The sequence below is a fragment of the Hyla sarda genome, chromosome 1, assembly GCF_029499605.1.
Source record: "Hyla sarda isolate aHylSar1 chromosome 1, aHylSar1.hap1, whole genome shotgun sequence".
NCBI lineage: Eukaryota > Metazoa > Chordata > Amphibia > Anura > Hylidae > Hyla > Hyla sarda.
In genome coordinates this window covers 402,774,437-402,787,822 of record NC_079189.1, presented here as the reverse complement: position 1 = coordinate 402,787,822, position 13,386 = coordinate 402,774,437, and the positions used below count along the sequence as shown (strand labels likewise).

Below are 13,386 nucleotides of genomic sequence, written 5' to 3'. Positions count from 1 at the left end.
CCAGAAGGATATAGATATTTTAGGATATATCCAAGCAAGGAAGCAGCACAACCTGAAATGTCTTTAGATGTAGTGGGTACAAGTAGGAATAAACAGTCCAGGTCACGGTCTGTCACAGTTAGCCAAATACAAAAGAGGTTCTGCAGCAGTCCAGTAGTGAAAAAAATGTGTATTTTATTCACCCATTTCTCTGATAAAAAGTTTCTCCGACCTCACGTCGGCTTTCTCAAGTATAATTGAGAAAGCCAGTGTGAGGTCGGATAAACATTGTATCAAAGAGATGAGTGAATAATATACACTTTTTTTCACTACTGGAGTGCTGCGGAACCTCTTTTGTATTTTAGGATATAGATACTTTGGAGAGAGTTCAGAGAAGAGCCACTAAACTAGTACATGGATTGCAGGATAAAACTTATCAGGAAAGGTTAAAGGACCTTAACACAGAAAGCTTGGAAGAAAGAAGAGACGGAGGGGATATGATAGGTGGGAAAGTGAAGAAAAAATAATATGCATAAAATTCATAGTGCAGCATACAGGGCAGAGACAGGGAAGCTCGTCTAGCTAGCTTTCGCCTCCATTGCGCACTAAACAAAACTACAATTCTAGCAATGGGGGCCGTATCTTCACAATGCGGGGACCAATTTGAGTAAGTGATACCTCATTTTACTCTTGTTCACCCACACTATAACCTTGTGTATTGGATTTAGTGTGGGTGAACTGCTCGTCAGTTTCCCTTTTAAAAGAAGAAAAACTTCCACAAGAGGACATAGTTTTATATTAGAAGGGCAAAGGTTTATGCAGTAATATCAGGAAGTATTACTTTCCTGAGAGAGTAATGGATGCATGGAATAGCCTTCCTGCAGTGGTAGCTATGAATTTGTCTGGTTATTTAATTTCTTGTTATTTTATTTGTTAGATACTTTACTAATTGTGAACTGCTGTGGGATATATTTTTACCATATAAAAAAGAGCCTAATTGTTTTGCCACTGGAATTTTTTCAAGTCTGGGTGTAGTTAATTAAATGTACTTACGATTAGGTTGTAAAGGCTGAGGAACGTAAAAGTGTGTCTGAGAAGAGGAACAAAGACAGTTAATGCCTAATAATGTTCATATGTACACATCTGATTATTACGCTTAAAGCGGCAGATATCACTTTAACAACTCAGTCCGACCTCTATGGCCACTACGATAATCTTAACAATTAAGAGGCTGCACTGCTAGTTTAGTGCTAAGACCCTTTCAGTTATTCCCCTGCACAGCTGCTGATTTACTGTATAAAGTGGTTTCCACTCTGTTACAGTAGTTTATGTGAATAGAATCAACAAAGAAAAGTAAAAAGCCAAAATTTTGACAGTTCCTAGGGTGAGGCCACATGGGGGCAAATGGTCTCATATCTCCAAAACCCCACCCACATGTGGTGGACAATGCATTAAGTTAAACTGTTAACCTCCACAATTTTGCCAGTAGCACTTACACACAACTTTGTGTCAATTAACCGAGTGCCGCAATTAATTATAGACGCGTCTGTAAGACGTGCTTATAGTTAAATACACCCCGGACTGGCCCTAGCAACGGCCATTGGAAAAACACAGGCCATTGCATTGCCAATATTTTTTTAATATAAAAATACTGGTAGGGTGTCCAAAATATTGGCTGTGAGGGTAAAACACTGGCTAGGTGGCAACCCAAACAGTAGTACAGATCAGTATGTTGTGTATTCGAGCCTTATATTAGGATCGCTTTTTTACATATTTTATTAGCCTCTAGATGTAAACAAATACTGTTATTATCTGATTGACAAAGCTGATTAAAAACTATTTTATAGTCAATACTGATTTTATTATGAGATGGCTAAAGGAGAAGTACCATGTAGAAAAACTTAATTTATGGGGGGTCCAATTGCTGGGACCCCCCGTGATCTCCTGCAAGGAACCCCGGCTCCCCCTAGGAATGGGGCGTGTAAACGCCACATAAGCAGCGCCCGACATGTCCCCTCCATGTATCTCTATGGGAAAGCCGGAGATAGCGAACGTTGTATCTCCAGCTCTGCCATAGAGATACATGGAGGGGGCGTGTCGGCCGCCACTTAATGCAATGGTCGACACGCCCCAGTCCTAGGGAGAGCCGGCGTCCCGTGCAGGATATCGTGGATAATGCGGAAGGTCCCATCGGTTCAATCCCTCACAATCTAAAACTTATCCCCTATTTTTTGGATACAGGATACATTTTTCTGCATGATAGTTCTCCTTTAACCTCTTCAGGACATAGGGCGTATGGATACGCCCTGAATCCCGAGTCCTTAAGGACCGAGGGCGTATCCATACGCCCGTGGGAATTCCGGCCCCCACCACTAGCCGGTTGGGGACCGGAGCCGGATGCCTGCTGAAATCGTTCAGCAGGCATCCCGGCATATCGCCCAGGGGGGTCATTATGCCCCCCCATGTCGGCGATCGCCGCAGATCGCTGGACAATTCAGTCCAGCGATCTGCGGCGATTCCGGGTCAATCGGGTCTCCAGTGACCCGATGACCCGGAATTACTGGCTATTCGGGGCCGTCTCTGACGGCCCCGAACAGCCAGAGCCTGCAGGGGTGAGGTGGCACTGGTGCCACCTCACGATCGCCCTGATTCGTCGACCAATCAGGGCGCCTGCTGCGGGTGTCACTCCCGCACCCGCTCCGCCCCTCTTCCGGAGGACGTGAGCGGGTGCGGGACGTGCACCCCGGGTGCTGGGGACCCCGATCCCCGGCGTCAATGTTGGGATCGGGGCCCCAGGAGCAGCTGCGGCGGCGGAGACGACGAGGGACTGACCTGTGCGGCGAGGATCGTTGGAGGTGAGTGACAGTCTCCTGCTGTTGCTTAGCAACAGCTCCCAGCATGCAAAAAGGGCATGCTGGGAGCTGTAGTTATGCAACAGCAGGAGGCAGACCACCACAACTCCCAGCATTCCCTTATGGGCATGCTGGGACTTATGGTTTTGCAACAGCTGGAGGCACATTCTTTCTATGGAAAAGTGTACCTTCAGCTGTTGTCTAACTACAACTCCCAGCTTGCACAAACAGCTAAAGTGCATGCTGGGAGTTGTAGTGGTGCATCTGCTGGTTGCATAACTACAACTCCCAGCATGCCCGTTGGCTGTCGGTGACTGCTGAGAGTTGTAGTTTTGCAACAGCTGAAGGCACACTGGTTGTGAAACTCAGAGTTTTTTTTTACCTAACTCAGTGTTTCACGACCGGTGTGCCTCCAGCTGTTGCAAACTACAACTCTCAGCAGTCACCGTACACCATGCACCGTACATGCTGGGAGTTGTAGTTTTGCAACAGCTGGAGGCACACTGGTTGTGAAACACTGAGTTAGGTCACAAACTCAGTGATACATAACCAGTGTGCCTACAGTTGTTGCAAAACTGCAACTCTCAGCAGTCACCGACAGCCAACGGGCATGCTGGGAGTTGTAGTTATGCAACAGCTGGATGTCCCCCCCCCCAATGTGAACGTACAGGGTACACTCACATGGGCGGAGGATTACAGTAAGTATCTGGCTGCAAATTTGAGCTGCCGCAAACTTTCTGCTGCAGCTCAAATTGCCAGCGAGAAACTACTGTGAACCCCCGCCCGTGCGACTGTACCCTAAAAACACTACACTACACTAACACAAAAAATAAAATAAAAAGTAAAAAACACTACGTATACACATACCCCTACACAGCCCCCCTCCCCTCCCCAATAAAAATGAAAAACGTCTGGTACGCCACTGTTTCCAGAACGGAGCCTCCAGCTGTTGCAAAACAACTCCCAGTATTGTCGGACAGCCGTTGACTGTCCAGGCATGCTGGGAGTTTTGCAACAGCTGGAGGCACCCTGTTTGGGAATCACTGGCGTAGAATACCCCTATGTCCACCCCTATGCAATCCCTAATTTAGGCCTCAAATGCGCATGGCGCTCTCACTTTGGAGCCCTGTCGTATTTCAAGGCAACAGTTTAGGGTCACATATGGGGTATCGCCGTACTCAGGAGAAATTGGGTTACAAATTTTGGGGGGTATTTTCTGCTTTTACCCTTTTTAAAAATGTAAATTTTTTGGGAAAACAAGCATTTTAGGTAAAAAAAAAATTTTTTTTTTTACATATGCAAAAGTCGTGAAACACCTGTGGGGTATAAAGGTTCACTTAACCCCTTGTTACGTTCCCCGAGGGGTCTAGTTTCCAAAATGGTATGCCATGTGTTTTTTTTTTTTGCTGTCCTGGCACCATAGGGGCTTCCTAAATGCGGCATACCCCCAGAGAAAAATTTGCGTTCAAAAAGCCAAATGTGACTCCTTCTCTTCTGAGACCTGTAGTGCGCCAGCAGAGCACTTTTCACCCCCATATGGGGTGTTTTCTGAATCGGGAGAAATTGGGCTTCAAATTTTTAGGGGTATTTTCTGCTATTACCCTTTTTAAAAAAAAAATTTTTGGGGGAAAACAAGCATTTTAGGTAAAATTTTTTTTTTTTTTTTACATTTGCAAAAGTCGTGAAACACCTGTGGGGTATTAAGGTTCACTTTATCCCATGTTACATTCCCCGAGGGGTCTAGTTTCCAAAATGGTATGCCATGTGGTTTTTTTTTGCTGTTCTGGCACCATAAGGGCTTCCTAAAGGTAACATGCCCCCCAAAAACCATTTCAGAAAAACGTACTCTCCAAAATCCCCTTGTCGCTCCTTCCCTTCTGAGCCCTCTACTGCGCCCGCCGAACACTTTACATAGATATATGAGGTATGTGCTTACTCGAGAGAAATTGGGCTACAAATACAAGTAAAAATTTTGTCCTTTTACCCCTTGTAAAAATTCAAAAATTGGGTCTACAAGAACATGTGAGTGTAAAAAATGAAGATTGTGAATTTTCTCCTTCACTTTGCTGCTATTCGTGTGAAACACCTAAAGGGTTAAAACGCTGACTGAATGTCATTTTGAATACTATGGGGGGTGTAGTTTTTATAATGGGGTCATTTATGGGGTATTTCTAATATGAAGACCCTTCAAATCCACTTCAAACCTGAACTGGTCCCTGAAAAATACTGAGTTTGAAAATTTTGTGAAAAATCGGAAAATTGCTGCTGACCGTTGAAGCCCTCTGGTGTCTTCCAAAAGTAAAAACACGTCAATTTTATGATGCAAACATAAAGTAGACATATTGTATATGTGAACCAAAAAAAAATGTATTCATAATATCCATTTTCCTTACAAGCAGAGAGCTTCAAAGTTAGAAAAATGCTAAATTTTCAAATTTTTCATCAAATTTACGGATTTTTCACCAAGAAAGGATGCAAATATCGACAAAAATTTACCACTATGTTAAAGTAGAATATGTCACGAAAAAACTATCTCGGAATCAGAATGATAACTAAAAGCATCCCAGAGTTATTAATGTTTAAAGTGACAGTGGTCAGATGTGCAAAAAACGCTCCGGTCCTTAAGGCCAAAATGGGCTCCGTCCTGAAGGGGTTAAGCGTTACTTACATAAAACAAGAATCTCCTCTAAGGACATTTTCACCATCCGTAAATACATTGCCTGTGTCTGATAAATAGATATTCTGCCATACTTTGCATTCACAATGCAATTACTAGAGATTTATTAAAACCTGTGTAGAGGTAGAGTGGTGCAGTTGGCCATAGCAACCATCAGATTGCTTGTTTATTTCAGAGGCCTTGTTAAAAATTTAAGAAGCGATCTGATTCATTGCTATGAGAAACTGCACCACTCTTCCTCTACACAGGTTTTGATAAATCGCCCTCTATTCTCATAATAGCTTTTTTTTTAATCATCTCTGCAATTCATGTGTCGTACTCATTTAATTCTTTGTAACTTACTGGTGCAAAGGGATATCCTGAAAAGTTCTGAAACATGGATGGATGAGGACCTACAATAAAGCACATATTAGGTATGATCTTTCTATCCATATCATATAATACGGTAAGAGTGACTCTACACGTTTAATTTATATTTGGCTGTAAAATATTGGATTCTATGTCCTCACTCCGTTTCTGTTTTAATTGACATTACACTTTAGATTTTATTGTGTGCTGCTGACTGATCTTATTATTTTATTAAATATTAAATATATTAAATATATGAATGCATAATGCTTAATGTACGACGTAGGCTAACTTTGATCAGTGTTTACACTGTGTTATAACCATTTTGTGGATACTCCACATTAACTACAAAAGCCACATTGTATTGTTGAAGCTAAATCCATACCAATGCTATCCTATGTTCTACACTTCACTTTTTTCCCTAAAATGATAAGAGTTTAAGGCAATGTTTCTTTAATGGTGATGGACACTTTTGAAAAGTACTTTTCTGTACTTATTATGGTGCAAAAAAAAAAACTAAAAACTTTCCACTGCAGCTTGTTGTGTGAGCTCTCTTTTCTCTCTACACTTTTGCTGTTTCCATCCTGTGTATGCTGTCTTTCAGGGTTTTTCTCCACATGTTTAAAGGGGTACTCTGCTGCCCCAGCATTTTGTTCCGAACACTCGGAGCAGGCGGTGGGGGGCGTGATGTCACACCACGCCTCCTTAATGCAAGTCTGTGGGAGGGGTGTGACATTGAGGGGCATGATGTAACATCACAAGGGGCGTGGCCGTGACATCACGATCCCCGCTGACTGCACCAGTGTTCTAAATAAATGCTGGGTGCTGAACAAAGATAGTGGTGGTCCCTGCAGTGGGACCCCAGTGATTAGACATCTTATCCCCTATCATTTGGAGGGGATAAGATGTCTAGGGGTGGAGTACCCTTTTAATATCTGAGCTGCCATGCAATCACTCTCATCCCCACTTTTATCCTTTAATGGGCACTGTCAGATTCAAACACTTTTTATATGTTGTACATCTTGGCAAAATATTAACCTTTCTAATATGCTCCATAAGGAAAATGTTATTTCCTGTTTTATAGAAATCATGGCTTATAAAATCAGGGCTTTATCCAAGCTGAAGCGCAGGTATGGACAAAGTCCAGTAAGTGAGAGTGGGCTAGCACTCCTCTGTGCTCTCTCCTGTCAAATAGCACTCCTCTGTGCTCTCTCCTGTCTGATAGCACTCCTCTGTGCTCTCTACTGTCTAATAGTACTTCTCTGTGCTTTCTCCTGTCTGATAGTACTCCTCTGTGCTCTCTCCTGTCTGATAGCAGTCCTCTGTGCTCTCTCCTGTCTGATAGCAGTCCTCTGTGCTCTCTCCTGTCTGATACGACTCCTCAGTGCTCTCTACTGTCTGATACGACTCCTCTGTGCTCTCTCCTGTCTCATAGCACTCCTCTGTGCTCTCTCCTGTCTGATAGTACTCCTCTGTGCTCTCTACTGTCTGATATGACTCCTCTGTGCTCTCTCCTGTCTGATAGTACTCTTCTGTGCTTTCTCCTGTCTGACAGTACTGCTCTGTGCTCTCTCCTGTCTGATATTACTCCTCTGTGCTCTCTCCTGTCTGATAGGACTCCTCTGTGCTGTCTCCTGTCTGATAGTACTCCTCTATGCTCTCTCCTGTCTGATAGTACTCCTCTGTGCTCTCTACTGTCTGATAGGACTCCTCTGTGCTCTCTCCTGTCTGATAGTACTCCTCTCTACTCTCTACTGTCTGACAGTACTCCTCTGTGCTCTCTCCTGTCTGATGGCACTCCTCTGTGCTCTCTCCTGTCTGATAGCACTCCTCTGTGCTCTCTCCTGTTCTATCAGACACAGAGGAGTGCAAGCCCACCCTCACTTATTGAAATGTGTCCTTGCCTGTGCTACAGCTTTGACACAGTCATGATTTTATAAGCCATGATTTCCATAAAAAGGAAATAAAATTTTCTTAGGAAGTATAATAGAAAGGTTAATTTTTTTGCCAAGATGACAACATATAAAAAGTTTTTGTATCTGACAGTGCCCATTTAACACTGAGAGAGTAAAAAGTTTGTGTAAAAGACCTAACTGAACTTTGTCTGAGTAACAGCTAAATGGTAAGGCATTTCTAATGAAGACTATTTAGAAAATAAGCAATACAAAGAATCAGTGCAAAGGTGTTTATATCCCTTTTCTTGAAACGCTATGTAAAATTTCTTCAGGAGAGATTAAGCCCTGACTATAGATGGGAATATGGATCAAATAGGAGAGTGTGAAAAAAAAAAATAATAATAAAAAAAAAAAAAAAATAATAATAATAATAATAATATATATATATATATATATATATATATATATATATATATATATATATATATATATATATAGCACGGCAGTCTCATTTTCAATTAGATGGTAATCCAAAAAGTCCAATACCCTTTAGGGCTTGCTCCCCTCAGGGTCTAGTTCCCTCTACTAGGCATCCTCTTTAAAAGTTCAAATTTATCATCCTTTAAAATATAATTGTGAACTAAAATAATACAAAAATGTGTACCTAAAAACAGGGGGGATGCTATGGAGCTCAGTTTTTAAGCAGCACACTTTAGGATTGGAGACAAAGAGGGGAAAGAAATAGAGAAATTGGTAAACCCTTAGGGAAACATTTATAAAGGAAAGTAAGGATCAAGCAATAAAGTGGTTTATGTCATATTTGCTGCTATATATAATAATATAATATCTATATGGATATGAAATCCAATCCTAGGTTGTGTTTTTAGATACACATTTTTTGTATCATTTTGGTACACATTTATATTTTAAAGGGTAAAATAAATGTAAAGTTTTAAAGGGGATCCCTAGTAGAGGGAACTAGTTCCTGAGGGGGCAAGCCCTAAAGGCAATTCAACTTTTTGGATTATAATCAGACCCTGGGTACCCTATGGGATATTTAGTTGTGAAAAGTTTAGATGGCACCAGGTCTTATTCCTGAGACCCACTGTGATTATGAGTTATAGACAGCTGATGCACCGGGCAGTGTACTTGTATATTAGAAAACATATTATACCATACATGTATTAGGGCTCATTCTCGCTGCTGTATTTATGCTATGATTTCCATTCATAATTTTTTCCCAAAGGGGATAGGGAAAAGGTGCCTGGCTTTCTGGTTGAGATTTAGTCCTAACTTCAGAAAAAATAAAAATAAAATTGACTGTGTGAATGAGCTCTGAGGATTTAAGCAAATAAGTAAAGAAATGTAACACCACAATACCATTATATATTTTCATTCATCTCATTCTCATAGTAATTTGTTAGGTGATCTTTATATTTACCTGGATATTGAGGTCTGTTGTGCGATCCCTGGAGGAAAAATGAATACATAAGATTTAGTGAATGTTTAAGGGGTACTCTGGCGCTAAGACATCTTATCCCCTATATAAAGGATAGGGGATAAGATGCCTGATCACGGGATCCCGCCGCTGGAGACCCCCGTGATTTTCCACGCCGCACCTCATTAGAATCAGCGCCCGGAGCGTGCTTGCTCCGGGTCTGATTACTGGCGATCACGGGGACAAAGCATAGTGACGTCATTGCTCCCCCCCCGTGTGATGTCACGCCCTGCCCCCTCAATGCAAGCCTATGGGAGGGGGTGTGATAGCTGTCACGCCCCCTCCATAGGCTTACATTGAGGGGGTGGAGCGTGATGTCACACGGGGGCGGATGCATGACATCACTATGCTCCGTCCCCGTGATCGCCAGTCATCAGACCCGGAGCGAGCACGCTCCAGGGGATGATTCTAACGGGGTGCGGCGTGGAGGATCATGGGGGTCCCCAGCGGCGGGACCCCTGCGATGAGGCATCTTATCCCCTATCCTTTGGATAGGGGATAAGATGTCTTAGCGCTGGAGTACCCTTTTAATACATAAACACAGAAACAGAAAAGATTTGTCGTGACTCATACCATCGGTGTTCTTAGATGAATCCCTGAATGCTGACTTGGCACATATGGAAAATTCATTGCATGCCCTAAAGGACAAAATAGAAATATAAGGAATTATTTGGATGCATTAAATATATTGTATAAATATACTGTCACGCCGAGCACTCCGGGTCCCGCTGCCTGCCCTGACCTTCTGCTACGTCTGACCTCGCCTCTGTCTAGTCCTTGTGTACCGCGTCAGTCTCAGCTGCCAGAGAGGTCGAGTCGCTACTGGGGAACACGACCTGGTAGTTACTGCCGCAGCAAGTCCATCCTGCTTTGCGGCGGGCTCTGGTGAACACCAGTAACTGCTTAGAACCGATTCCCCAGTACGGGCCGTGTCATCGCCTCTCTGGCACAGAGGATCCACCTCTAGTGTCTTCACCAGCCGCTAATCCGGACCCTGACAGTAGAGGCACGCTGTGAGCGCTCCGGGGAGGCAGCAGGACCCGGAGCGCTCGGCGTGACATATACAATAAGGTCCTCTAGGACATGTATCTTTATCATATGTTAATCTCATGTTTAAACTAACTATATCCCCTTGGGGTACGTTCACACATGTGTATTTTCTGCTGCAGATTTGCTGTAGCAGATTCTGCTGCCCATTGAAGTCAATGGGCAGCAAAATTTGCAGCAGCAGATCTGCAGCCCAAATATGCACGTGTGAACATACCCTAAGGGTAGGGTCACACATAAAGGATTAACAGTGTATTTTAGGCTGTGGATCTACAGTTATACAACCCTATAGTGTGCCCCCCCCCCCCCCGTGTCAGACACACAGGGACGAGCATAGTCAATTATTAAAGAGGGTTATTTTGTATGCCTTGTGCTTACCTCTTTTAGCATGCATAAATTGCGCCCAATGTTGGATGCGAATTGATCACTAAAATCCCTTGCTTATGCTGGCTACATTTTCTGGGAATCCTCTAACTCATCCAAATGATTGCTTGTGGCATTTGATCATTTCACCTGGTCATCTCATTATGCTGAGAGTTGAACACATTAGACTTATAAGTGAGTTGGTGCCAGTTCACATTATGTGCAGTTTGGATGCTTTTTCTTATTCAAAATGCGTTTTTAGAGAAATATTGCCAAGAAGCAAAAGTGATTTGACCTAAAATCACATTTGAGGTGTTTTATGAAGAATTGAAGTCTTTATGCTGTGTTCTCATGTTGACTTCTTACAATTATTTTTTTAATTCTGCATTTAGGCTGTTTTGCTGTGATTTTCCAAAATCACATTAAAAATGACACATTTGTACAATTACAAAAATGTAGCAATTTTTTTTTTTGCTGCAATTTTGGTAATAACATAAAAAATGCCACAAAAAATCCAATGTGTAAACAACGGTGGGAACATCTCCCATAGAGATATCAGACAGAGCTAGGTGTGGAGGGATCTGATAGCTAGTAGGAGGGATCTAGTAGGTAATGATGTCATCCTGTAGTTCACAGGAAGTCAGCGGACATCTTGCTCTGGCACATTAAGCACTGAAAGGTTTGGAGAGTCAGACTGGTGACCATATGACTGATATGAACCGTATAAATGCAGCTGTTTTGTACTACTAGTATGCATAATATAGGTAAAACAAAAAACAACAAGAAAAACAGAGTGCTTCTTTAATGATCCTGAAGAGGCTAGGAGTAGATTAGTGCCGGAATAAAATACAATACCATGATATATTTTCATTTCCTTATTAACCCCTTCTCACTCTGCAATGTAACAGTATGTCGCAATAGGCATATATTTACCTGAGTAATATGTAGGTTGAGGTATGTAGTTAGATCCCTGGATGACAAAATGAACACATACGAGAATTAAACCTGATGCATACTGTACATACACAAATATCTTTGCGTACAGTATATGTGTACATTGGGAATAATGTTGTCATCATACCACAGCTCCTTGTGTGGGACCTTGCTTTAAGGTTTCTGGATTAACCCTTGCATGCTGACTTTGCCCATTCGGAGTGGTCCTTACAGGCACAGACTCTGGCAAATGGGAAAATATAAGGAATCACTTATATGAAGAATTATGTCTTGAGCAATATGAAAGTGGTATCCCCTATTAACATTTATGACCAATTCACAGAATAAGTGATATTTGTTAGGTTGGTGTGTGCTGGGATTCCAATGATTATCTGAACAGGGAACCCTTGTCTGTCAGTTCTCTGCCCTGTGTGGCTGCATTGAGGAGTTTTATGGAGTTACATAATAGGTCATCTCTCCATGCAACTACTCCTAAATGCGGGCAAACACATGAGAAGAACCACAGGACGAAGATTCATCCTTGTAGCAATCTTGAGAGCCAAAGGAGCCTGATCCCCAGGAACCTAACTTTATCACTTATCATATGGATACGTGGTGATAAATGTTAATAGTAGGAAACCTCTAAAATATTTATGGCTATTTACCCAGTAACACATGTGGTCTTTCAGAAAAATTCATAGTGGCTAATTTGTGAACCATTTCCGACATATCTTTAGTATTGACAGATGACGTGTCTCCAGTATATGAAGCATTTGGTGTCTTACCAGAAGGCATAGAAGAATCCTTAGGAACATGAAAAGGCAAGATCATTTGTTAGTGCACATCAAGGCCAGAAAAACATCATTAATAAATATACAGATAAAAGGGGAAATTTCTCATTGATTTTATCCTGTTTTTGTGGTGATGATTTGTCTCTGCTTTTAAGAGACTTTTCATTGCTACTTTCACTTTAGATGCCTTTTCTAAAATTGTGTAGCTATGTCATGTTCTGGTTAACGTTTTGCAGTGATCATAAATTTCTCATGTTAACAATTTGTCGCACTGCCCTCATTTTGTCGCAAATCTACAACAGCCCTGACCTGGCTGCCAAAACTGTCTGTGGACAGCCTTTGTAAAAAGTCACACAATGTGGTGCCACGGGTAAACAAAAAGTTGCAAAAAAAAAGTTGCAGAGGAGGAACCAAAGTGGTTACTGAAAAAATGTGTACTAGCACCATGTTTATCAGATGTCTCCATCATCCTCGGGCAGCGGGGCATGGGAGCAGGCCTCTTCGGCCCCGATGGAGATGCACTGTAGACGATCTGCCAGCTCCTGAAACATTTGCTACGTGGTAACTTTCCGGGCCTCCGGTACCATCTTGGGACTCTCTGCATGTGTGCTTGCCTGTTCCGCCATGCTGCTCCTCTTACTGACTTCCGGAAAACTGCGAGGTTCCGGTGGCGCTGCTCCTTTTATACAGGGCTTCGGGAAAATAGCCGTCAGCCAAAAGTGCATCAGTGGTGCAGCGCTGACTTCCGCTCCCCCGGGAACAAGAGGCGGATCTTCACAGTTCCACTTCGGCATTGTTACAACTACATGGTGTCCACACCCAGGGTCGGGACGCTGACCAGTGCGGGACATTTTTACGTGCTTCTCTGGCACATCTTTAACCCTTGCAGGTACAGGCAATACTTGGCAGCGCTCAAAGAGAGCATAAAGAGAGAGAAGCTACCAGGGCTTATATGGGGGAGACTAGCAGGGAGCCCATAGGTCTCTCTTGGGATCACCTGGTC

At 42.7% G+C, this 13,386-nt stretch overlaps 1 protein-coding gene across 3 annotated transcripts in view; it reads right to left on the bottom strand.

Moving 5' to 3' along the window:
* The window catches only part of RIPK3 (receptor interacting serine/threonine kinase 3), a 37,672-nt gene that overhangs the window by 1,907 nt on the left and 22,379 nt on the right, over positions 1-13,386 (bottom strand). For all 3 annotated transcript variants that reach the window (XM_056528175.1, XM_056528167.1, XM_056528183.1), the window contains 7 exons: positions 12,258-12,396; positions 11,741-11,835; positions 11,593-11,629; positions 9,823-9,887; positions 9,193-9,220; positions 5,851-5,900; positions 1,033-1,069 (listed from right to left, as the gene is read on the bottom strand). In XM_056528175.1, coding sequence (XP_056384150.1) covers positions 1,033-1,069; positions 5,851-5,900; positions 9,193-9,220; positions 9,823-9,887; positions 11,593-11,629; positions 11,741-11,835; positions 12,258-12,396 — 451 coding nt within the window. The remainder of the gene's footprint in view (positions 1-1,032; positions 1,070-5,850; positions 5,901-9,192; positions 9,221-9,822; positions 9,888-11,592; positions 11,630-11,740; positions 11,836-12,257; positions 12,397-13,386) is intronic.